The sequence below is a fragment of the Lynx rufus genome, unplaced genomic scaffold (assembly GCF_022079265.1).
Source record: "Lynx rufus isolate CCGP_SWC_20201006 ecotype Redwood Valley unplaced genomic scaffold, mLynRuf1.p SCAF_16, whole genome shotgun sequence".
NCBI lineage: Eukaryota > Metazoa > Chordata > Mammalia > Carnivora > Felidae > Lynx > Lynx rufus.
Genome location: NW_025814830.1, coordinates 11,638,145 through 11,663,596, shown reverse-complemented (window position 1 = coordinate 11,663,596; position 25,452 = coordinate 11,638,145). Strand labels below are relative to the sequence as shown.

The 25,452-nt window shown below is 49.6% G+C and overlaps 2 protein-coding genes across 2 annotated transcripts in view; one reads left to right on the top strand and one right to left on the bottom strand.

Annotated features, from left to right (window-relative positions):
* Window positions 1–6,729: 6,729 nt before the first annotated feature.
* On the bottom strand, window positions 6,730–11,638 carry PPP1R14A (protein phosphatase 1 regulatory inhibitor subunit 14A). Its single transcript, XM_047079181.1, has 4 exons — window positions 11,210–11,638; window positions 8,908–8,988; window positions 8,265–8,297; window positions 6,730–7,371 (listed from the first exon to the last, which is right to left on the bottom strand). Exons 1-4 carry the CDS (start codon window positions 11,408–11,410, stop codon window positions 7,243–7,245), a joined length of 444 nt encoding a protein of 147 aa, XP_046935137.1. The 5' UTR covers window positions 11,411–11,638; the 3' UTR covers window positions 6,730–7,242.
* Window positions 11,639–19,662: 8,024 nt separating this feature from the next.
* The window catches only part of SPINT2 (serine peptidase inhibitor, Kunitz type 2), a 28,881-nt gene continuing 23,091 nt past the window's right edge, over window positions 19,663–25,452 (top strand). Inside the window, exon 1 of the mRNA XM_047078131.1 lies at window positions 19,663–20,140. Within this exon, the coding sequence (XP_046934087.1) occupies window positions 20,035–20,140 (106 nt within the window). The 5' untranslated portion in view covers window positions 19,663–20,034. The remainder of the gene's footprint in view (window positions 20,141–25,452) is intronic.

Sequence of the window (25,452 nt, the reverse complement as noted above, 5' to 3'; positions counted from 1 at the left end):
GGAGGGTAATGGGAGGGGAGGGGAGGGGAGGGGAGGGGAGGAAGGGAAGGGGAGGGAAGGGAAGGGCAGGGCAGGGCAGGGCAAGGAAGGGAAGGGAGCCCGAGGAGGGCTCCAAGGATAATGGAATGCTGTTTTAGAAGGATCCCCATGGTCGCACGTGTGGGACAAACTGCGGGAGCAAGGAGGGAGCACTGAGACCGACCAGGGAGGAGGCTGAGGAAGTTCTGGCGGGAGGACTGGGCAGAGTGGGGGTGAGGAGGAGATGAGACGTGGCAGAACTTGGCTGCTGTGACAAATGACTACAAACTCAGGGGCTTAAAACAGAAATTTCAGGGAGCCTGGGAGGCTCCGTGGATTAAGCCTCCAACTCTTGGTTTCAGCTCAGGTCATGATCTCACAGTTCATGGGTTCAAGCCTCACATGGGGCTCTGTGTTGGCAGCATGGATTCTCTCTCTCTCTCTCTCTCTCTCTGCCCCTCCCCCCACTCTAACTATCCCTGTCTCTCAAAAAACAAATAAATAAACAGTAAGTAAATAACATAACATAACATAACATAACATAACATAACATAACATAACATAACATAACATAACATTATTCCTTCCGCTCCAGTTCCAGAGGCGCTAGGAGAGAATCAGGTGGGCGCCTCTCCCAGCATCCGTGGCTGACGCCCTTCCTGGGCTTGTGACTGCCCACCCTCCACCCTTCAAATCTCCCTCTGCCTCTTTCTTACACGGACCCTCGTGATTGCGTTGGACCCACCAGGATAACCCAGGATAATCTTCCCTACCTCAAGATCCTTAACTTCATCACGTCTGCAGACTCCCTTCTGCCACGTGAGGTAACATAGTCACAGGTTCTAGGGATTAGGACACAGACATTTGGGGGGCCATTTCTCTGTCTACCACACTACCCTGTTGAAAATCACAATCGGGGCACCTGGGTGGCTCAGTCGGTTGAGTGTCCGACTTCGGCTCAGGTCATGATCTCACCGCTTGTGAGTTCGAGCGAGCCCCGTATCGGGCTCTGTGCCGACAGCTCAGAGCCTGGAGCCTGTTTCGGATTCTGTGTCTCCCTCTCTCTCCGCCCCTCCCCTGCCCCCAGCCTGTCTCTCTCTCTGTCAAAAATAAACATTTAAAAAAATCTTTTTAAAAAGAAAGAAAACCACAACCTTCCCCTCCCTAGCACTTCCAATCTCTGCTGTGTCTCATTTTTTCTCTTTGCTTAATTTTTCCCATAATTCTTATCACCTTCTAATATGTAATTCACTCATTTATAATATTGCTTATTATCTGTTTTGCCCTGTTAGAGTATAAGCTCCTGATGTAGGCAGACATAGAATAGGTGCTCAGAAATACCTGAGACTGAATGAATAGGTTTCTCTCCAGATGCCTGGACCATGAGCCGCTCCCACATGCAGTGCACGGGGGCCCTATTTCCCCAGGCCTAGCCTAGTGTTTATCCAGTTCACTTACCGTGTGTTACCACGCACTCCATGCATGCTTGCTGGTCTGTTCTGTTGGTCAATGCCACTGCCAACACTTGGTATCATCCAGCTTGCCTGCTTGCTTGCTTTTTCTTTCTTTCTTACTTCCTTGCTTTCTTTTCCCTTTCTTTCTTTCTTTCTTCTTTCTTTCTTTCTTTCTTTCTTCTTTCTTCTTTCCTTCTTTTTAAAGATTTTACCTTTAATGGGGCTCCTGGGTGACTCAGTTGGTTCAGTGTCCAACTCTTGATTTAGTCTCAGGTCATGATCCCAGGTCGTGGGATCAAGCCCCACGTCAGGCTCCAAGCTGAGTGTGGAGCCTGCTTAAGATTCTTTCTCTCTCCCTCTGCCCCTCTCCTCTGTTCACACACTGTTTCTCTAAAATAAAATAAAAACTTGGGGCACCTGGGTGACTGAGGCGCTTGAGCATCCGACTTTGGCTCAGGTCACGATCTCACGGCTCATGAGTTCCAGCCCCGCGTCAGGCTCTGTGTTGACAACTCGAAGCCTGGAGCCTGCTTCGGATTCTGTGTCCCCACCCCCCTCCTTACCTTCTCTGCTTGTGTGCTCTGTCTTTCAAAAATGAATAAACATTAAAATAAAGTAAAATAAAATAAAAATAAAATAAAATAACAAAACTTTAAAGATTTTACCTTTACCTAATCTCTACACCCAACGTAGGGTCAAACTCATAACCCCAAGATCAAGAGTTGCAGGCTCCACTGACTGAGCCAGCCAGGTGCCCCGGTATCATCCAGCTTTCTAATTTTTGCCTGATCAATAGGTGTTAACTGATGTCTCATTGTTGTTTTATTTTTTTGTTAAGATTTTTATTTTTAAGTGATCCCTACACCCAATGTGGGGCTCAAACTTACAACCCTGCTCTGCCAACTAAGCCAGCCAGGCACCCCTCTCCTTGTTTTTGTTTGTTTATTTATTTATTTTTGAGAGAGGGAGAGAGAGAGAGAGAGAGAGAGAGAGAGAATGAGTGGGGGAGGGGCAGAGAGAGAGGCAGACACAGAATCCGAAGCAGACTCCAGGCTCCGAGCTGTCAGCACAGAGCCGGATGCAGGGCTTGAACTTACAGACCGTGAGATCATGACCTGAGCCAAAGTTGGATGTTTAACAGACTGAGCCACCCAGGTGCCCCTCCATAGTTTAATTCTTTACATTTAGGTCTTTACTTCATTTAGAGCCTTTGTGTGTGGTGTGAGGTAAGGATCCATTTTCTTTTTCTCCATAGAATGTGCAAGTTTTCCTAAAGTCACAGTGAACAATCCATCCTTTCCTCCATGGAATGGCAACGCAACCTGTCTCGTCTTATGTCCCTAAACGGGCCTGGGTCTGCCTGTGAGTCTGTTCTGTTCCTTTGGTGCATGCACCTGTTCTTGTATCCCACTGTTTTTATAACTGTGGCTTTGCAGTTGGTCTTAATATTTGGTAATGCAGAATCCCCTCTTCCTTTTTTTTTCCCTCAGGGGAGGGACAGAGAGAGAGGGAGAGAGAGGATCTCAAGCAGGCTCCCAGCTGACAGCGAAGAGCCCGATGTGGGGCTGGAACCCATGAACCATGAGATCATGACCTGAGCCAAAATCAAAGTTGGACGCTTAACCTGCTGAGCCACCCAGGCACCCCTAGACCCTCCCTTCCTTTTTAATGTTGACTTAGCTATCTGTATACCTTTATTCCTCCATATAATTTTTTAAATATTTATTTATTTTTGAGAGAGAGAGAACATGAGCAGGGGAGGTGCAAAGAGAGAGAAGGGGACAGAGGATCCAAAGGAGGCCCTGCACGAACAGCAGCGAGCCCGACGCGGGGCTCAAACTCACAAACCATGAGATTATGACCTGAGCCGAAGTCAGACGCTCAACCGACTGAGCCACCCAGGTGCCCTGTGCCTCCATATAAATTTTAGAATTGGTTTATCAAGTATTTAAAAAAAAAACATTTTGATTAAGATTGCTTTAAACATGTAGACTAATTTTGAGAGAATTGACATGTGGATAATATTAAGATAGCCTATCTAAGGATATGGATGGTTTCATTTTTTTCAGAATACCTTCTGTATCCTTTATTGACATTTTAATTTTTTAAAAGTAATCCCTGTGCCCAACGTGGGGCTCCAACTGATGACCCTGAAATTAAGAGATTCATGGGGTGCCTGGGCAGCTCAGTCAGTTAAGCGTCTGACTTCGGCTCAGGTCATGATCTCATGGTTGGTGAGTTCAAGCTCCACACTGGGCTCTGTGCTGACAACTCGGAACCTGGAGCCTGCATCAGATTCTGTGTCTCCCTGTCTCTCTGTTGCTCCACTGCTCACACTCTCTCTCTCAAAAATAAATAAACATTAAAAAAAAAAGTTGCATGCTCTACGGACTGAGCCAGCCAGGCACCCCTAAAACTTTGCTTGAATTGGTTATTACAGGGGCACCTGGGTGGCTCGGTTGAGCTTCTGACTCTTGATTTCAGTTCAGGTCATGATCTCACTGTTCACAAGACCAAGCCCTGGGTCAGGCTCTGCGTTGACAGCGTGGAGCCTGCTTAGGATTCTCTCTCTCTCTCTCTCTCTCTCTTCCTCTGCTCCTCCCACACACACCCTCACTCTCTCTCTCTCTCTCTCTCAAAAATAAACGGGGGGGGGGATAACAAAAAAAAAGAAAGAAAGAAAAACAAACATAAAAAATAAACACGAATTGGTTATTATAGTGTTACAGAAATGATCCTGATTTTTGTAGGTTGATCTTATATCAACCATGATAATCTCTTTGCTGACTTGCTGCCCTGTTTATTATGAGGATGAAAAGTATTTCTAAAACATTTTAGTCAATTGTGAATACCAGCCGAATCATTGATAAAAGCCCATTTCTAATATTTATCATTCTAATTAGCAAAGCCTCTGGTGTTGATCAGATGGATGAGTGCCTGGTAGCAGCTGCGTCTGGAGCCTGCTCTTTTAATTAAAATCCATCTGACACCTTCTCCCCGCACCCCCGCCGCGTTCCCAGAGTAACTAACCTCTGGGGTGCAGTTTAAAACCAACTCACATAGCCACGAGGGGGCGCTGAGACCTCACTTCTATACGAGGAGGCTTACTGTGTGCGGAGAGAGAATGTGGCCACCAGGGGGCACTGTTTGGGCAAGCACCTACTGTGTGCCCGACACTGTTCCAGACACGAGGACAGCCATACTCAAGGCAGGCAAGGAGCTAATATTCTGAAGGTTGGGGAATGTAGACAGACAATAAAATAACAGATTATGTCAGGGTGTAATAAATTCTATGGAGAAACTAAATCAGGGTGACAGGATAGTGACAGAAGGCGTGGCTCCTTAGATAAGGGGCTCACAGAAACCTCTCTGAGATTACATTAAAGGAGGATGAGGGACCCTCAAAGAGTGCTCTGGGCAGAGGAAATGTGTCTGTGGTCCCGGAGGGAGTGAGGTGGGGAAGCGGGAGAGTGCAGGGAGGAGTATATAGGGGAGGGCTTTGGCTTTGTTCTGAGACCAAGGGAAGCCCACGGAGGGGTTGTGATATGAAAGATCTCCAAGGTGGGTTGTTTTGTGAAAAAGAGCAAGGTTGGGGCAGAATCTAGGTTCCCGCTTGTTTGTATTTGCATAAAGAAATCGTAGAACAATACCTAGAAATTGATTTTAAAAATGATGAATTGGAGGAAAGCGGAAAAGGGAAGGGAGTGGATGGAGACAAAGGGGAGAGCGAAGGAAAGGTGTTATCTGGCTGCTGAGTGGGAAACAGACAAAGGCAGGGAGCCTGGTGAGGAGGCAAGTGGGGCGGTTCAAGGGTGGCAGGTCAGAGACACGGTGTCCTTTGGGGCTTTGCCACATCAGAGGGCTTGAAAATCAGTGTTCCCAAGGTACATCTTTGCTAGCCAGGGATGATGCTTAACCGACTGAGCCACCCAGGCACCCCCTGAGATATCCTATCTAAAGGGCAATACAGGGGCACCTGGTTGGCTCAGTCAGTTACACATCTGGCTTTGGCCCAGACCTTGATCTCATGGTTCATGAGATTGAGCCCCATATTGGGCTTTCTGCTGTCAGTGCGGAGCCTGCTTCAGATCCTCTGTCCCCCACCCCCTGCCCCTCCTCTGCTCACACTCTTTCATAAATAAAATGAACATTTAAAAATAATTAGATAGGACATCTCAGGAGTATGAGCAGTCACTAACACTGTAGTATGAGTTAGTCAACCTCTTCCTGACACTAAAGCATAACACTCACCGCTATGGTTTATAGGAGCATTGTAGGGTAGGAGTTGAGTAGTTGGGCTCTGGAGTCAGGTGCAAGGGACTGAAGACCAGTGCCACTTTCCAGATGTGTGACTTGGGGCACATGATAGCACTAAACGTGGCCTCAGTTTCCTCACCTGTGAAGTCCCCATTTTCCAGATGAGGAAACTGGGAAGCTCAACACATGGGACACCCAGGACTTTAGAACCTAAGTTTTGAGCACAGACCACCTCCACAAAACGAGGAACCAAAAACAGGTTGTGAGAGGGAAGTTCAAAGGGTTCCGTGGGCCCCCGAGGATGTTCTGGGAGATGGGCCCAGGTGATCGGATGCCAGGAGGGATACCTCCATCTTCCACACATTCATTCTCTATACATTTAGGTGGAGGAAGGGAGACACTGAAGCCTGAAGTCTGTCTGTGTAGGGACAGCAAGGCCACCTGAAGGGCTGGACAGGCAAGGTGTCCCTGCATTCCCCTCTTCTTCAGCCACGTCTTCTCTTCCTGCCAGACAGAGCTCAGACCCCCTGGGATGGGTGCCTGATCCTAGCTGGGCTGCTGGGTGGCACGGGGTAAGGACAGGGGCTGGGACTTCAAATCCAGTCAGTAGTAGAGGCAACATGTGAAGTGTGCTTTGCCCTGGGCAGGGGCAGAGATCCCCTTGCTCTGGCCCTGGCCCACCCCGTATCCCGACTGTACACAGCCAGGACTACGGGTACAACTAGATCTGTTAAAATACTAAAATACTTCTAGTTTGGGTTAAATAGCTACCACAACTTCTGAGCCCTAGCCCCTCCCCTGTAACCCTTCAGGCCTCCCCCTGCTCCAGCCCAGGGGCCTCCCTGATCCAGCTCCAGGGGACTTGAACATCCTGATTAGCCGATGGCCTTGCCAATAATTGGTATCTTCCCCCGGCTTAGCCTCAATGTCAGTCCCTCCACCCACAAGGTTCAGAGTCCTCCGATATGGGTACCCGTTTCACACAAACTCCCATGCATCCTTCAAAGCCTTGCCTCAATGTCACTTTCTTCAGGAAGCCCCCTTAAATTGGTCTGTTCATGGCGTCTTGTGGTGATGTTGGGCACGTTTGGTTTTGCACGTCTCCCATGATGCAAGGACCACAGACCATCATTCCCACAGGAACCCTGAATGACACCTACTGTGGCCTTGCTGGCTTGTGCTGGGCCGACCAAGGCTGGCGGGGTGGGGGGGGGGGGTGGGGAATGACAAGATGAGTCCCCGGGGAGCAGGGGTGCAATGTCAGCAGGGCCTGTTCTCATGCTCTGTGGCTGAGGCGTGAGCCTCCATCTGTCGGGCCAGCTGCGGGTGCTGGGACACGAGGAGACGCAGCGGGAGAGAGGGAGGTGTTGGGGGAGCTCGGGGAAGCCCAGTGATCAGGGAGAGGAAAAACAGGCACGCGGTGTTGTTATAGAACCATTACATACAACTTATAAACAAGCCAGGACGGTGTGGAGTGAAGGGGAGAAAGGAGGGGGCCGCAGAGGCGAGAAGGTCAGGGTGGCGCGGTCCGGGCCGGGTCCTGGAGGGGGCTCAGGCTGCTGTCACCGGAGGGGCTGGGCTGGCGGAGACCTGGCTGCTTGTGGAGGCCTCGAAGCTTCACCAGCAGCTCCTGGACAAAGTCCTGAGGACAAGGCAGGGGTCCTGAGAACATGGGGAGGAGTGGGGCCAACCCCACCCACCCAGCCCCCATTCCCTCTGACCTGGTCAGTGAGAGGGCGTGGGGGTAGTTAGGGAGGGGGACGAAAGGCAGAGACACAGAGAAAGACAGGGAGAGAAACAGAGAGAGTTGGAGAGAAACAGTGAGAGACACAGGGAGAGATAGAGACACAGACAGGGAGAGAGACAGAGACCCAGAAACTGGGACCAAGACAGAGACAGAGACAGATGCAGAGGGAGAGACGAAAGGACAGAGAAGAAATAGCCACAGAGAGACATCAAGAGGTTTCACAGGCCAAGAGATCACCAGGAGGGTCCCCAGGGACAGAGGCCTTCACTCCAGGGCAGACAGACACACAATGACGTTTGTCCCTCAGGCAGCCCAGAGCCATTTAGAGAAACATGAATATTTTTCCCTTTTAAAGCAGGGAAGGAAGTGGGAGGGGTTGGGCCGCTCAGCTTCAGGGCCTGCAGGGATGGGAGGGCCCCAGAGGTGGGGAAGGGAGAAGCAACCCAGGGAGGGGAGTAGGGGATACCCGGAGAGAGGCTGAGCCCAAAGACTGGAGGCCCCAAGGAGAGAACAGCAGAGGAAAGGCAGAAACCGGAGACAGATGGGGAGCGTCTCAGTGGGGAGGAGATAATGGGGCCCCAGTGGCAGATGGGGAGAGAGGAGCCAGGGTGAGGAAGACAAAGACACCACTGGAGATGAGAAAAGGGCTGAGCGACACAGAGGGCTCCCCAGAGTTCCCTCTGACGACCCTGGGCAAGACAGCGCCTTCCCTCCTCCCCAGGGACCCCCTTTTCCACCAGGATGCAGGGGGCCAGAACAGGGCCTGCCGCGTGGGAGGGCAAACTCACCTCTGTGGGGTTCTTGCACGACTTCAGGAGTCCCTAAACACCCCAGCCCCCCGCAAAAAAAGAGAAAATAGTAAATGACTAGCACCTAGTCCCCTCCGCCCCTTCTTTCCCAACAAAGCCCCGAGGCAACAAGACAAAAGGAAGTCAGACTCTAGGGTGGACTTCCCATCTGGTTTCAAGAGAGGAACATGGCCCAAGGGTCTTACAGAGCAAGGAGGGGCGGAGGGGGCATGTTGGAGGGCCTTAGGGTAGAGTCCAGAAACTCGCACCAGGACCAGCTCTGAATCCAGAGAGGGCCAGAAGGTCACACAGTACTTCCTGTCTCTGGGAGAGCACAGGTCCTGACAGCAAGGTCAGAGCAGTCAGACTGCTTGGCCTTGACTCCCAGCTCTGCTCTTTCTGAGCTGGGGCCCCGAGCAAGTGATTAAATCTCTGTGGGCCTCATTTTCCTCATCTGGAAAATGGGAGACAATTATAGTGATAATAACAAAACGGAGATGATAAACCCTTGACAGGGTTTGTGAGGATAAAATGAGTTAAGTGCAAAACAACTGGAACAGTGCCTGGCACATACTAAGTGCTCAATAAACCTGGTAACTATTGCTGGGGCGGCAGCTTTCCCCCCCACCCCACCCCCACCTACCTGGATCTTCCGGCTTCTCTCCTCTTCACTCTCTAATTCCAACAATTCATCAATGTTGACCTCATCAGGCATGTCTGCCTCCTAAGGCAGGGAGGGAGGGGTGGTCAGGGTCCCTTTCCTGTCCCTCCCTCGCCTTTGTCCAGGGCTCTGGAGAAGCCCCACCAGCCCCAGGGCCCAGCTGGCGTGTTCTGGAGCAACAATGTGGCAGTCAGGGACAGCACCGCCAAGGCGGGACATCTGGGTGTTGGGGGGGGAGGGGGAGGGGTGACAGATGGGTTGACAGAGGCCAAGGGGGCCTGTACCAGCTTAGATGCCTGGGCCCCAGGGCCCAGAGAGCCTTGGGGCTGGCACAGGTCTCTCCTCTTGGCCCCAGTTCCCATAGTGGGAAACAGGCCTGGTCGAGTCTTGGAATGTCAGATTCTGGGATTCAGGAGAGGGGCTGGCTCTGCCCTTTCAAGGAAAAGTCTAAGCACTAGGTGTGGGGGAGGGGAGCAGGCAGGCCAGAGCCTCCTGCTGGGGGGCAGCCCCTTGCCCAAGAGGACAGCAAGGGTGGGTAGGGCTCAGGGCAGCCCCCAGGGCCAATAGTGTGCCCTGGTCAGTCCAGAGAGGTGGCCACCAAAGCCCCCCAGAGTGGGCGGGCGGGATGAGCCACGAGCCCAACTGTAAGCAGCCAAGAGGGGGATTTCTAGTATAGCCTCTTGGGGCAAAGAGCCAAATGCAGGCTCATTATCCCTGTGGGGGACAGAATCCAGCTGTCAAAGCAAGAGATCCCTGAGGCTACAGATTTTTTCCTCCCCCACCCAAAGCGCTTCTGACTTCACTGTGGACCTCAGGGCTGGCTGGTCCTGGGTTTGTGTGCGGAGAAGGGGCAAAGGCAGGGAGAGTCTAGAAGTGTGCCACACAGCCTGCGTGAGGCTCTGCGTGTGAGCCAGAGCCCGATGCCAAGGGGCTGGGGCCGGCCCAAGAGGCAGAGGTGTGCGGCCTCGTGTGTGTGTGTGTGTGTGTGTGTGTGTGTGTGGATCGCACGGGGGCCTATGGTCCCGTGACCGGGAGGCGTGTGGCTCTGGCTTAGCCGTGTCATTGTCAATGTGTCATGGCACCTATAGCGCCCACTTCTGAGGATGTCACCTACCGCTGGCAACTGGACTTCTCTGTCCACTTCCAGGAGCCTACCCGCATGTCAGAACAAAAGGGCCCCACGTCACCGTGAGGGGCCATGGCTCCTTCCGCCTCCAAGCCGTGCTGAGGAGCGTTTGTGCATCCTGCCGGTGCAGCGACACAACCATCAGGTCCCCATGACTGCATTTTTGTGTTGCACGGTGTTGACTTCAAGCAGAGACTCCAGCCCAGCGTGTGAAATGTCTGTCTGCGGCCTCTGCGTCAACATCTCGGGCGGTAGCTTCGACCCCGGGTGCCCACGGACAGGACGGCGGTAATTTCTGCCGTCGGGCATCTGTTTCTACCTGTGTCGTTTGTGTGGTTTTCTGTCCGGGTGTAGCGGTCATTCCTGTGATTTTATGTCTGTGAGTGGCTGTCGCATCTGCCATTGTGTTTGCCACGTGGTTATTGGTTTTGCTTGTAGGAGAAAATGGGTGGCTGTTAGTTGAACCGTTTGGTGTCGCGGGGTAGGTGAAGCTGGGACCGTCTGTGAATTGCTACACTGTGTATCTATGAAGAGCTGTAACCGGAGCCCTTTCGTGTGGTTGTCGTTGTAACTGTGTGTCTGCATGGGGCTGTGGCCTGTGCCAGGATGCCTGTGGGTGCCTGGAATTACCGCACACGTTGATCTGCAGGTGACCACAGCGTGTGTCCTTGAGAGTCTGTACGTCTGTACCTGGCTGTTGCTTCTGTTGCTGTGTCTGCTAGTGGCTCTAACTTGTCGCTGTGCACGTCTGTAAATGCTGTTGCTTCCTTTGCTGTGCGTCTCCTCGTCTTAGTATCTTCCCCGTCACCATATCTATGTTTGGCTTTAAGACCTCCCCCTCCCCCAACTTTTCTCCAGATATGGCCGCTCAGGCTCTGCAACTTTGCCTCCTCACCCCCCGTGTGCTCAATCACTGGCCTTCCCCAGGTGTTTGGACACATCTCTGGAGACCCAAGTGTGTGTCCGTGTCCACAAGCATAGTGCCATGGAGGGGAGACACTAGGGCCAAGGAGTCCCATGAGTGCCTGGTCCCGTGCGTGCGTGCTCTTGTGTGACCGAGGCCAGCACAAGCAACCAGAGACCCGAAGGGCGTAGAGGGTGCGGGCCCGGGGTCTGTCGGTCCCTCCCCCCACCCCTCCATCCCCCTCCCTGCCTCACCCTGCCGCGGTACAGCTCCTCCAAGCGCCCGTCGATCCACTTCTCCACGTCCAGCCGCCGCTGCAGCTCCCGCCGGTCATACTTGACGGTGACACGCGCGTGACGTTTCTGCAGCCCCCCGGGGCTTCCCCCCGGCCCGCGGGCCCGCGACGGAGACTGCAGCTTGCTCAGCACCCTCTTGCCCAGCCGCTGAGCTGCCATCGCGGTCCTGGCCTCGGCCCCCGCGCAGCACTGTGCGCTTTCGCCAGGCGCCCAGGGGGCCTCTTACGGGCCGGGGCGGGGCCGGCCGGGGGCGGGGGCTCGGGCTCGCCCGGGGGCCAGCTCCGCCCCAGGCGCCCGGACCTCAGTTTCCCCGCCTGCAGCGCAGGGACTGGTCTCTGCACCGAGTAAAACCCGCAGCCGTGCACGGTCTAGGTATGGGCGCGATCCGGGAGTCCCAGGCCGGGGCCGGGCGGCTGGGGCTCCCGGGGGGGGGGGGGGGGCGGGGTCCTGGGACAGGCTCTTGGGGACCCGGCCTTTCTGCGCCCCCTGGCGATTGCAAGGGACGGTGCAGGAGCCCGCGTGCCATCTTTCTCTGCAAGGGAAAATGGAACTACAGTACTCACAGCACATCATTTGTTCGTTATTTCAATTATTCATTCATCCACGCAGCCTTTCGTTCATTTATTCACTCATTCTATTCAACAAGTGTGTATTCATTTGACATCATGTCATCTGTTAGCTTCTCTCTCATATCAGGCTCCCTAAGCCCGATAGCATCCAGATGGGTATGCACAGGAAGGTGGCACCTGCTCCCTTCAGTCCTCTCAACTTTATATATATATATATATATATATATATATATATATATATGCAAAATCTCAGTAGTATACACACACACACGCGCGCGCGCGCGCACACACACACACACACACACACACACACACACCAGGCACTGTTCTAGGCACTAGAGATAGAGAACAGAAGACAAGCCCAGTCCTCAGGGACTTGATATCCTCGTGGTGGAGACAGGCTGTAAATACAATAAGTAAGCACGATTATACAGCTTATTAGAATATGACAAGTTCTATGAAGAAATACGAAGCAGAAAAGGGGAAATGGAATGAGGGCGGGGTTGCAATTTTAACAAGGGCGATCACAGGAGTCCGTTACTTCACCAATATTCCCACTTCTTTTTTTAAATTAAAAAATGTTTATTTATTTTTGAGAATGAGAAAGAGAGCATGAGTGGGAGAGGGGCAGCGAGAGGGGGAGTAACAGAGGACCTGAGGTGAGTTCTGTGCTGACAGCAGAGAGCCCAATGCAGGGCTTGAACTCACGAACCATGAGATCATGACCTGAGCTGAAGTCGGATGCTCGACCAACTGAGCCACCCACTTCTTTTAAAGTTTTTTTTTTCAAGTTTATTTGAGAGAGAGTTTATTTATTTTGAGAGAGAGAGTGCACAAGCAGGTAAGGGGCAGAGAGAAGGAGAGAGAGAATCCCAAGCAGGCTCCGCACCATCAATGCAGAGCCTGATGTGGGGCTTGAACTCATGAACCATGAGATCATGACCTGAGCCAAGATCAAGTAGGAAGCTTGACTGAGTCACCCAGGCACCCCCAGTATTCCCACTTTTAATTTTAAGCAGCAAAAATGATACTTTAAAACTTAAGTTTGGGGGCGCCTGGGTGGCGCAGTCGGTTAAGTGTCCGACTTCAGCCAGGTCACGATCTCGCGGTCCGTGAGTTCGAGCCCCGCGTCAGGCTCTGGGCTGATGGCTCGGAGCCTGGAGCCTGTTTCTGATTCTGTGTCTCCCTCTCTCTCTGCCCCTCCCCCGTTCATGCTCTGTCTCTCTCTGTCCCAAAAATAAATAAACGTTGAAAAAAAAAATTTTTTTTAAAAAAACTTAAGTTTGGCCATGCCCCATCCCTGCTTAAAACTATCCTTAAGTAGGCAATGGTTCCTTAGCTATGACACCAAAAGCATAAGAAACAAGAGAAAAAATAGATGAACTGGATATCATCAAAATTAAAAACTTTCGTGTTTTAGAGGACATAATTAAGAAAGTGAAGAGACAACCCACAGAATGGGGAAAAAATTGTAAATCATATTTCTGATAAGGTACTTGTATCTCAAAAAATTTTTAATGTTTATTTTTTTGAGAGAAAGGGGGGGGGAGGGGCAGAGAGAGAAGGAGACACAGAATCTGAAGCAGGCTCCAGGCTCTGAGCTGTCAGCGCAGAGCCCGATGTGGGGCTCGAACCCACTAACGGTGAGATCATGACCTGAGGCGAAGTTGGATCCTCAGCCGAATGAGCCTCCCAGGGGCCCCTGACTTGTGTGTAAAATAAAGAAGTGGGGGGGCACCTGGCTGGCTCAGTCAGTGGAGTGAATGACTCTTGATCTCGGGGTTGAGTTTGGGCCCCATGTTCAGTGCAGAGGTCACTAAAAACCAAAATCTTTAAGGGGCCCTGGGGGGCTCTGTTGGTCGAGCATCCCACTCTTGATTTCAGCTCAGGTCATGATCTCACAGTTTGTGAGTTGGAGCCCCATATTGGGTTCTGTGCTGATGGCTCGGAGCCTGTTTGGGATTCTCTCTCTCTCCCTCTCTCACTGCTCCTCCCCACCTCTAAATAAATAAATAAATAAATAGGAAATACCAAGTGTTGGCAAAGATGCAGAGAAATCAGAACCTTCACACGCTGATGATGGGAATGTAAAATGGTGCAGCCACTTTGGAAAACAGTCTGGCAGTTCCTCAAAAGGTAAAACTCAAGAGTTACTGTATGACTGAGCAATTCTACTCCTAGGACTATACCACAGAACTGAAAGCATATGTTCACACAAAAACTTGTACGGGAATGTTCATAGCAGCGTTGTTCATAATAGCCAAAAGGTGGAAACAATATAGCCCATCAACTGATGAATGGATAAATAAAATGTGGTACATCCATACAATGGACTGTTATTTGGTAATAAAAAGAAATTAAGTACTAGGGTGCCTGGATGGCTGCGTCACTTAAGCGCCTGACTTCCGATTTCGACTCAGTTCATGATCCCTTAGTTTGTGAGATTGAACCCTACATCTGGCTTAGTGCTGACAGCACAGAGCCTGCTTGGGATTCTCTCTCTCCCTCTCTCTCTGCCCCTCCCCATGCTCTCTCTTGTGTGCTTTCTCAAAATACGTAAATAAACATTTTAAAAAAAGAAATTAAGTACTGACACATGCTAGAGCATAGATGAACCTTCAAAACATGCTAAGTGAGGGGCACCTGGGTGGCTCAGTTGGTTAAGTATCCGACTTCGGTTCAGGTCATGATCTTACATTCGTGGGTTTGAGTCCCATATAAGGCTCTGTGCTGACAGCTCAAGAGCCTGGAGCCTGCTTCAGATTCTGTGTCTCCCTCTCTCTCTGCCCCTCCTCTGCTCACACTGTCTCCCTCTCTCCCTCTCAAAAATAAACATTAAAAAAAAAAAACAACATGCTAAGTGAGAGAGACTAGATTCAAAAGGCCACATGTTGTATGATTATCTGTAATATCCGGAATAGGCAAATCTACAGACAGGAAGTAGATTGGTGGTTGCCCGGGGATGAGAGAATTGTGGGGAAGGGGAGCGACTGCTGCCGAATATAGGGTCTCTTTTGAGGATGATGCTATTTTCTCAATTGATTGTAGGGTTGGTTGCATAACTTTATTAACATACTAAAACCCTTGAATTGTACATTTTAAAAGGGTAAATTGTATGGTATGTGGCTTATATCCCAATAAAGCTGTTATATTAAAAAACAAAGAACTCTCCATAGCTCCCCATTGTCCTGGGGCATTCAAAGCTCTGGCAAGCATGGGGTGTCTCTCTGAATCAGATGGGGGTCCCCAATGTGGGGCAAGGATCAGGTGGAAGCCAGTGGCTCAGAGGTGAAAGGATTCACCTGAAGCAGAACAAAGGCGACAGAAGTTTATTGAATAGGCCCCAAGGGAGCAGGGGTCAGGACAACAGAGGAGAGGCTGTCTGCAAGGAGGCAGTGAGTGGGGGCGTATTTAAAGTGAGAAGGTGGGGCGCCTGGGTGGCGCAGTCGGTTAAGCGTCCGACTTCAGCCAGGTCACGATCTCGCGGTCCGTGAGTTTGAGCCCCGCGTCAGGCTCTGGGCTGATGGCTCAGAGCCTGGATCCTGTTTCCGATTCTGTGTCTCCCTCTCTCTCTGCCCCTCCCCCGTTCATGCTCTGTCTCTCTCTGTCCCAAAAATAAATAAATGTTGGGGAAAAAAATTTTAAAAAATAAAATAAAGTGAGAAGGTGAGGAGGTATGGGGACATGTGGAATTTTCTCTTTCTTAGTAACTGTGCCTGGTTGTCAGGAGCCCATTGGTCAGGTAGGGTCTACGGGTATTTTGAGGTGGGTCTCCCGATGGGCCCTTCTGTATTCAGCCAGGTGGTCGCTGTGGGCCCTTTGGCTTTGATCAAGTTTCCATTGCTGGAACCTGTTGTTTAAAAGCAGCCTCTATAAAGTGTGGTCCCATCTCACACCTTTGCCCTAATAGTTCCTTCCATCAGGGAAGCTCTTCCTGAGCGTGATATCAGCAGGGTTCATTCCTTCATCTCCCTCAAATGTCATCTGTGCCGTAGGGTCTTGTCTGACACCCTATCTTATATTGTAACTCCTGTGCCCCTCACCTGGCTCTGTTTTATCCGTAACATTACATTTTAGTATTGTATACAATGTACTCGTTTTATTTATTGTTTTGCAACTGATGTGCCAAAGGGCAATAGGTGTGGTCTACCAGAGTACAGGCAGAAAGGGGGTGCACTGTCCGTAGAGAATTTAAAAAATAAATGAAAACTGGCCAAAAGTTGGCCCAGTTTTTATTACACCATGTGCTGACAAATTCTAAGCAGTAGAATAAAGCGATAGAATCCTCCAAAATAATCCAAAAATCTTTCATTGGTTTACTTGTAAACAATTGACACAATTACTGTTGAGTTTTAATAAAAGGCTTCCAGTTAAGATATTTTTATTACTGTATACTTTAGTAAACATTGTATTCGTAATAGTTTTCTATTGTTACATAATAAACTACCAGCAACTTTGTAGCTTAAAACTTATTGTTTCGTGGTTTCTGTGGATCCAGGCCAAGCATGGTTTAGGGGGGCCCTCTGCTCCACCGTCTCGCTGAGCTATAATCCAGGTGCCAGCCAGGGCTGCTGTCTCATCAGAGGCTCAACTGCGGAGAGATCTGCTTCCAATTGCTTGACCTAATCAGGATGAGGTCTTCATTTTCTTGCTGGTTATCAGTTTGGGCTGCTCTCTCGCTCCTAGAGGTGAAGTCCTTGCCATGTAACTTTCTCCATAGGTCCTCTTACTATGTGGCAGCTTATTTGTTTCAAAGCCAGCAAAAGAGAGTCTCTCTCTCCAGTCCACTAAGAAGGAGTCTTGGGGAAAAAAAAAAAAAAAGGAGTCTTGGGGTGCCTGGGTGGCTCAGTCGGTTAAGTGTCCGACTTTGTGTCTTTGGGAATCCTCTGTCTCCCTCCCCCGCTTTCAAAAAAAAAAAACATTAAAAAAAGGAGTTTTATATAGTATAATCATGAACTTCCTTTGCCATATTCTATTGAGGAGAAGCAAATCCCAGGTCCTGCTCACCCTTGAGGGGAGGAGGGTTATACAGCCCATGAGTATGGGGGCTACCCAACATCGGTTTGCTACAAAATTCTGGAGAAGTTAATGTAGAGAATTCCCAGGGTGACTGCTGGCTCAGTCAGTAGAGCATGTGGACTCTTGACCTCAGGGTCATGAGTTCAAGCCCCACAGTGGGGGTAGAGATTACTTACTTACTAAATAAATAAATAAATAAATAAAGTTAAAAATAATTTTAAAAATAATTTAAAAATATATAGAGAGAACTCCCAGGTATACAGTTGACCTCTGCCATATGAAGATTCAGGTTCATTTTGATAGTAAGTTCATAACAATTTGGTATCATTTGGGCTTGTACAGTCTGAGTCTCCAATCTCTGTGATTCTACATAATCTTTCATTTAAGTGATAATAGATTAGAAACTAAAATGATAGCACAATGATTGTAAAGATGAAGAAATTATTCTGTCATTCTACATATTCTTTTGAAATTTTTGTTTAAAATAGTGAATCGGTATGAACTGCAAAATGCAATGTAAGTGAAAATTTTCATTCATAAATGAAATATTTTACTGAATTGAGTAATATCTTTCAAATTGAAATTTATTCATTTTCAATTGTTAATTTTAAAACTAAAGAACATGTAAAATGGTGATTCTTACATGATTCTTACTGAAATAATTTTCTGGTAGTGAGGAAGAGGTATAAAAAATTATCCACGGGGCGCCTGTGTGGCTCAGTCGGTTAAGCATCTAACTTCGGCTCAGGTCATGATCTAGTGGTTTATGGGCTTGAGCCCCCTTGTTGGGCTCTCTGCTGTCAGCATGGGGCTTGGAGCCCGCTTTGGACTCTGTGTCTCCCTCTCTCTCTCCCGCTCACTCTCTCTCTCTTTCAAAAATAAATATTTAAAAAATTGTTTAAAAAGTTATCTACTCCAGGTGTCAAATATGCTAGTTCTACCACTGGTACCAACATTACAAAGTGAGTTTCACCACGGCAGGAATTTTACTTTGTTCACTCTTGTATCTTCTCCAGCATTTACAGCAGTACCCGGCTCATCTCATGGTCGGTGCTCAGTGAATATGCGGAATGAACAGACAGATGCGTGAATGAATGGATGAATGAACCTGTGACTCCTCTCCAGCCTCAACTCTCACCATAGTCCTGTCTTCCAGCTCAAGGTCTGCCTTAGTGGGATGGGATGGGGGTCGGGGATTTGGGTGCTAGAGAGACCTTTGTCTTCACATTCAGATTCTTGACCCTGGGTGCTAGGACCTCACTGCGAGATTAAAGAAGATGGTGGGCAAAGAATCTTTTGTTTTTAAGTTTATTTATTTTGAGAGAAGGGGCTCACACATGAGTAGGGAGGGGCAGAGAAAGAGAGAAAGAGAGAGAATCCCAAGCAGGCTCTGAGCTGTTAGCGCAGAACCCGATATGGGGCTCCAACCCACAAACCATGAGATCATGACCTGAGCTGAAATCAAGAGTTGGATGCTTAACCGACTGAGCCACCCAGGTGCCCCTAATTTATTTGTTTATTTGAGAGAGAGAGAGAGAGAATGAACTGCACTGTAAGTGCAGAGCCCCATGTGGGGCTTGAACTTATGAACCAAAAGATCATGATCTGAGCAGAAATCAAGAGTCAGACGCTTAACTAACTGAACCAGCCAGGTGCCCCCCAACAAATTTTTTTTTAAATAAAGATAGGGTCACCTGGGTGGCTCAGTCCCTTAAGCGACTGACTTCCACTCAGGTCATGATCTCTTAGCTTGTGAGTTCCAGCCCGGCATGGAGCTTGGTGCTGACAACTTAGAGCCTGGAGCCTGCTTCAGATTCTGTCTCCGGCTCTCTTTGCCCCTCCCCTGCGCGCTCTCTCTCTCTCTCTCTCTCTCTCTCTCTCTCAAACACAAATAAACATTAAAAAAAAAATACAGTAAAGAAAATAGTGGGGGCGCCTGGCGGGCTCAGTCAATAGAGCCTGGAACTCTTGATCTTGGGGTTGTGAGTTCGAGCCCCAGGTTGGGTAAAATTACTTAAAATCTTTAGAAAAAAATGCACAAAACTGCTTAAGGTAAACACCATTTTGATAACCTAATTAAGGCTCTCCACATATTATTATGACAGGAGGCTGAGTAGTGGGAGTAGCCCTGTATCCCTTAAGGCACTGTTGTCTTTCTTGCCTCAGGACTTTTGCGTTCGCTGTTCCTGTTGCTTGCAATGTGGAATGTTCCTCCGTCAGCTCTTCTTATCCTTCAAGGGTTCATTATCAAAGCTGCCTTTTCACTTCCACCGCCCCAGTCCCTGATCATTCAGTCTGCGCTTCCCCGTCACTCCCCCACTCTAATCGCTCCCCCACCCTATACTTCTGCCATCACTACTCTCGGCTGTTCCAGTCTGGTGAGGAAGGGGCCAGTCTGACGTGGTCACTGTCGTATTTCCAGTAACGCGCCAAGTAGGCGCTCAGTGACCGCTGGCATTTAGAAAAGGAGTAAATTCCTCGCCCTCAAAGGGGGGCTGAAACGAGGCGGGCTTCCAAGCCTGGAACCACAGGTTCTGCACCCTCTCCTCCCACCCCGAGGCCCAGCCCAGGAGCGAGGGTACTCGGACGTCACCAAACCTCGGAGCAGGTAACAGGAGCCTCGGGGCTCAGCAGGCTTGCGTTTCCTCACCTGCTAGGTCCTACCCCCGGCGGAGCCGACGCAAGCCCTGCCCCTTTCCCCCAATCCTGGGGCCAGCGCAGGTGCTCCGGGGGAGGAGGACTGCCGCCCAGGTGCCTGCTCCCTGCGCCTGCGCTCTGCGTGCTCCGCCTCGCCAGGTGCGCCCCGCCCCCTCCCCGGCCGGCCACCTTCGGGAGCTGCTTCGAGGCGCCCGCCATTGGCTCTACCGCCCACCGAGCGCTTGTGGGTGTGGTGGGGTCTGAACGGTGGGAGAGTCGGCGAAGTGTCGCCGGAGGCAAGGGACGAGAGAGAGGCGGACTGAAGCGTCGTGGGCGTAGCGGACAGAGCGTCCGCGCACCGAAGGTCCGACAAGGGGTAGTCCCCGAGACGCCGGCGGGAGCGCCAGGGCGGCACCTCGCAGACCCTCTGGGAGCGCCAGCACCTGAACACGAGGCTCCCCAGTGCGCGTGCGCGGCAAGGGTCTTCCCGCACCTGATCGCGAGACCCTAACGGCCAGCCGCTTGAGGCTTCGCCTGCGCTGCCGGGTGGAGCCCGTCATGGCGCAGCTGTGTGGGCCAAGGCGGTGCGGGGTGCTCCTCGCCCTGCTGGCCTCGCTGCTCCTTTTCGGGGCTGAGGCGGCCGACGGAGAACGTAGCGTCCACGGTGAGGGCCCGGGAGGGTCTCCTGGGAGGAGCGGGAGGCAGAGAGGCCGAGGGCGGGATATTAGGGTCTGGCGGCCGCGTTGGGGTGCGAAGGGCCTTGGGTAAGGTATGATCAGGGCGAATTGCTGGGAGAGGAAATTGGGGGCGACCTGGTGGAGCGGGGGCGTGGTGGAGCCGGCTGTGGGAGATTGAGTCTGGGGAAGAGGTTTGGGAGCCTTTGGGAGTGAGGACGGGCGGCGGAGCCCGGGTTGGTAAAGTTTCCTGCGGGTGAGGGAGGAGACTAGGGCTATTGACCAAGAAGGAGTGGCACTGGCCAACAGGAAAAGGGTGAGAGGCTCAACAGAAGACCAGCCACTTCCTGTCAGAGGAAAGTTCCATGGCCCAGAAAAGCCCAGGGAGGCCAAGCCTGAGAGGGTGGGGGTTGGATTAGGTGACGCAGTTTTAGCCTCTGGGAAAAAGCCCCCTCGCCCACCTCTTTGGATATTGGACGACAGCCTCCCGAGAAATTTGCAGTAGAGCGCCTCCAAAAAGAAAGGTATTTCAAAGGAAGGAGAAGCAAAGCAAAAATGTTGGAGGGGAGAAACGTTACCAGGGTGCAAGACTGGGCCCTTTGGTATAAGAAGAGTATTGGCATTGAGAAGCTGGGGTTGGGTTTGTGAAACTGGTCGTTAGAAGCTGGCGGAGAACAAGGCCCAATGTTAAACCTCTACATTTTACGGAAGTTTGGCCTGAAACGTCTTTTTGAACAAGTGTTATAATCTCAACTGCTTCAGACCAGGACAGCCAGGCTTTGGGGGGGGAAAAAAAACACTTTTGAAAGAAGAATTCATTGATTCAGCAAAACTTATTGAGCCCCTGCTATATGTCAGGGATGGTGCTGGCACCAGTGGCACATTTGTAACTTCCAACAAGCCAGGTCCCTGCACTTGGAGAGCTTATATTTTAGTTGGGGGGGGGGGGCGGGGACCGAGACAGTGAGTAGGTAAACACTTAGATAAAGAGCAGCCACCACAGTATTAAGTTACTAAGAAGTAAATGAACAAGGTGAAGTACACAACAGGATGATGTAAGATGATGGGGGCTGCTTAGCTCAGGTGGTCAGGGGATGTCTCTCTGAGGAGGGTGACATCTTGAGCCCTAACAAGAATGAGGAGGCAGCAGCCACACAAGAACCTTGTGGACGAGAGTCCAGTTGGAGGTGATGGAGTACAAAGGCTTTGAGGTGGGGGGCAAGCCTGGGGGTATTCAAGGAAAAGACAGAGAACCATCATAGCTGGAGCAGGAGGAGGGGTGGGGAGATAATTGGAGGAGGATATGAGGTGGGAGCAGTGGGGAGGAGCCAGGTGGCTTTATAGGCCGGCATTTTGGGTGGAAGGAGAGAAAGGATGTGTGCACACCAAGTCATCACCTGTGGTGACTTCAGGAGACTGGTAATGTCCCTACACTGGAGGCAGGAAAAAATGAGCTAATGGGGATATCAAGGGTTGGTGGGAGAGGATTATTAACTCTGTAGGTTAAGGAATCAAGAATACAAGCGTTGATCATTCTTGCAGTCTGAGCTAGAATTTGACAGTACTTCTGGACTTTTTTCAGTGATGTGATTATGTTAGGATGTGCCTTCCAGTTACCTGGCCTGGATTTTCTCAAAACTGGGTTTATGGTTAACTTCTAGCTTACTCTGAGCTCCCGTGTGTTGTTTAATCCTTGAAACAACCTGGTTTGGTGGTGAAGTTACAGGTCTTGCCTCAGGTCACACAATAGTAATTGACAGAGAGTCACGCCTTCTCTTTTCCCAGTGGCCTTTCTGGTTGCTGTAGATGGCTGGACCTCCTGACCTTTCACAAGTACTGCTGTCTGGCTGTGTGAACTAACGACCTTGCTTATCTGAAGTTCTGTTTGTTTGAAAGCTTTCAGATAGTTTAATTTGAGGCAGGAGGTAGTTTTGATTCCCCACCCTGCTTTTTCTGATTGCTTTGATTTTTCTCAGGCAGCAAGGTCTTCCACTAAGAGCGAGGTGTTTCTGCAGCCACTAGATGAGTATGAGGCCAGGATGGTTCGAGGGTCACCTACCTGGGTAGGGAAATCACTGAGAATGAGAGGCAGCATGGAAGACAGTGAACTGAGAGCTGAAGTCATGAAGTGAGGAGTAGTGATCTCAGTTAGCAGGTGATACACAGGGTGGGGTGTAATCTACTTTAATGATGAGATTAATAGCTAGGGTTTGAGAGGGCAGGAGGAGAATGGTGTAGAAGCAGTTCCAGGAGCAAGGAGCCCTACTCTCTTGGAAGGGCACAAGAGAAGGCATGTCCTCAGGGGAGAGCGGAGTTTGGTTAGAGTAAGAAAGTGACGAGAATGTTGAGAAAGAAGATTGAGGAAATGAAAGATTTTTGCTTACAGTAGTTGCTAAGTTCTGGAAACCCCGGGAGTTAGGGAGAAGAGAGGTGGGAACAAAACAGGATGTATGGGGACAAGGGGGGTAATTCAGGAGTCTGTGGCTGATGTGATAAGCAGGTGATAGGAGTGTCATGTGGTTTCAAGACTGACAATGTTGAGCAGGTGCTGGGTGTTGGAGGGCGGATAGGAAGGGGCATGGGATGTAGTGACACTTGGAGGCTAGACAGAGAGTGTCCTGACTCCAGACCTCTGCCGATGGAGGTGGGGAAGAGCTGGTGCTGCTCTGGGTGTTTCTAGCAGTCAGGGAGAGTGCCAGTCTGCCGTGGAAAACACACAGATTATAAACTGTTGATTCCCAAGAGGCCTCAAACAGGCTTTATGTGACTTGTATAGTTTCTAGAACTGGGGAATTTTTTATGGAAAAATTTGTCTTGGGGCTCTGCCTGAAAAATGTGAAGATGAGCAGCACCAGGTCAGTGTTCCCACATAGCACCTATAGTGCTCCTTTGGAAAGGACATAGACTACTCTCCCTCAGTCTTTATGCACTTGGCCTGCCCACTGTATCTCTAAGCATTTGAGTTGTGACACCACGCCCCCCATCTTAAGAATATGCCCAATTTAGGGGTGCCTGGGTGGCTCAGTTGGTTAAGTGTTTGACTCTTGATTTTGGCTCTTGGTTTTTGCTCATGATCTCACGGTTTGAACCCTGCATCAGGCTGACCGTGCAGAGCCTGCTTGGGATTCTCCCTCTCTGCCCCTCCCTCACTCACTGTTTCTCTCTCTCTCAAAAATACATAAAAATAAATATTAAAGAAAATATGTGCCACACTTAGTAAATGGAGGTCAAAGAAAATAACAGCTCCTTATAAATTGTACAGTGTGGTATGTGTGTGTGTATCATCGCTGTTAGCAAGGGAAAAGCCCTTATCAGGTGGGCACATATGTGTGTGATTTTTTAAATATCGTCCTAGGTGATAAATCCTGTTACTTGGAGTGCCCCAAAATACGTAATTTTAATTTTGATCAGTACAAGGGCAGATAATACATTTGGCCCTTGACCAGCACAGGGTACAGTTGAAAATCCACATGGAACTTTTGATTAGTTCCCCCAAAACTTAACCTACTAATAGCCTGCTGTTGACTTATCAATAATATAAGCAGTTAATTAACACATATTTTGTATATGTATTAAATACCGTATTCTTAGAATAAAGCAATCTAGAGAAAAGAAAATGTTATTAAGAAAATCATAAAGAGGAAAGTCAACTGTGTATTCCTTTTCAGAATAGAACCTCAGCAATTCCTTTGGGAAGTTTAAATGTAGTTCCTGCTGCCAGTAACTTTATGCCTGAACGTGGGCATCAGAACTCACATTAATGGTTACTGGGCTCATAGTCCTTTGTTGATTGTTCTTGGGAATTTCCACTAGAGAAAAGTACAGCAGCCTTCATTTGAGAGCCTCCACTGCACTTTCAAGTGATCTTCAGTTTCCATCAACCTCTTGGGTTAATTACAGTTCCCCCAGAACTTTGACTGAATGGACAAACTTTCCAGCACTTCTCCAGTAAGCATGTTATTAGTCACCACTCCTTTCTCTTCTCTTCACCCCCATGGATGGTTGTAAACTGAGTGGTTGGAGATCTGACAGTTGAGAGCTAACGTGGTGCAGTTGGTGTTGGTGATCAGCTGAGGGTTCTCCAAAGTAGCGTCTTGTATTTTTGCCCTTCACAGAAGAAGCACGTGTTTTGCTTGCTGTCAAGACAGTTTGGTTCCAGGACAGTCTGAAATATTTATTCATTGATTTATTCAAGACGTATTTATTGAACACCTACCAAGTGCCAGGTACAGTAATTTCAGGCGCTGGGAATAGCACTGAACAAAACAAATGACCTCCTGATCCATGGCACCTACCTCGGAGAGGAGGACAATACAGTAAATAAACAAACAGTGAATATATATGTGGTGACAAGTACTATAAGAACAGTAAGATGTGGTTTGGTGTGTCTTAGTATTGAAAACATAGCCTTTGAGATACAAATGATAACAGTCTCTAAAGACAACGAGGGCCTTACTTTCAGGTCCACTGAGGGCAACGCAGCCCCTTTCCACCAGAAACATTCCTTTGCTCTGGTCAGCATTTGAGAGCTTGGCCTGTGATAGAGAAAGCAAACTTCTCTTTCACCTGGCTCCTGGAGCACTCCTCATTTCACCTATCCCCAAAGTCATTGCAACTCTCAGGCTTGTCTTGAGGTAGTTGGCCTGGCAGCCGAGCCTCTGCTACGTGCTGAGGCTAGACGGAGGCTAGCTGAGTGGTGAGGTAGCCCGTGATTCATGTGAGAGGGGAGAGAAGCCTGGAGGGGTCACACTGAAATGACTTCATCAACCCCAGGAAGCCCGGTGGCCTACTGGTGACATGACTAAGGCAGATTTCACAGATGACCCCAGAAGTATTAGCATGAGGATTATGGGTGTCTTTGTGCAGTCCTGGTCACAATGTCCTTTCACGTGTTTCTGACAAGATCTTTTGAAAACTGAAAAGGAACGCTGGAACATGGATGCTGAGTCCTGGTAACTTTGAAATTATTTGAAGTACATTTTCCATTATTAGAAATCCATTTTTGAGATGAGGGCAAGAATTTAAGCTGTTTTACACACTAGTATTTGAGATGGATCTCACCAAAAGGGTCCTGGGTCCATGGCTTCTGAAGTCCTTGAGTTCATAGGTCATAGTTTGTGTGTGTCTTTACGTCTGTCATTTAGAGTCTAGAGCATGCCCTTAAGCAGGTGAAAAAATACTAGATTTTATCAATAGTGACCTTTCAAATGGCCACTGCACATAAATAAATATACGGTATGTCCGTGGTATTGAAATTTAATGGGGTGATCAGGGAAACATTTCTAAAAAGGTCTTTAGGGGG

Coding starts and splice junctions, on each gene's coding strand:
- PPP1R14A (XM_047079181.1), bottom strand. CDS start 11,410: ATGGCAGCTCAGCGGCTGGGCAAGAGGGTGCTGAGCAAGCTGCAGTCT. Junction 8,989..11,209: donor AGGAGCTGTACCGCGGCAGG/GTGAGGCAGGGA, acceptor TCCCTGCCTTAG/GAGGCAGACATGCCTGATGA. Junction 7,372..8,264: donor CGTGCAAGAACCCCACAGAG/GTGAGTTTGCCC, acceptor CCTTGTCCTCAG/GACTTTGTCCAGGAGCTGCT.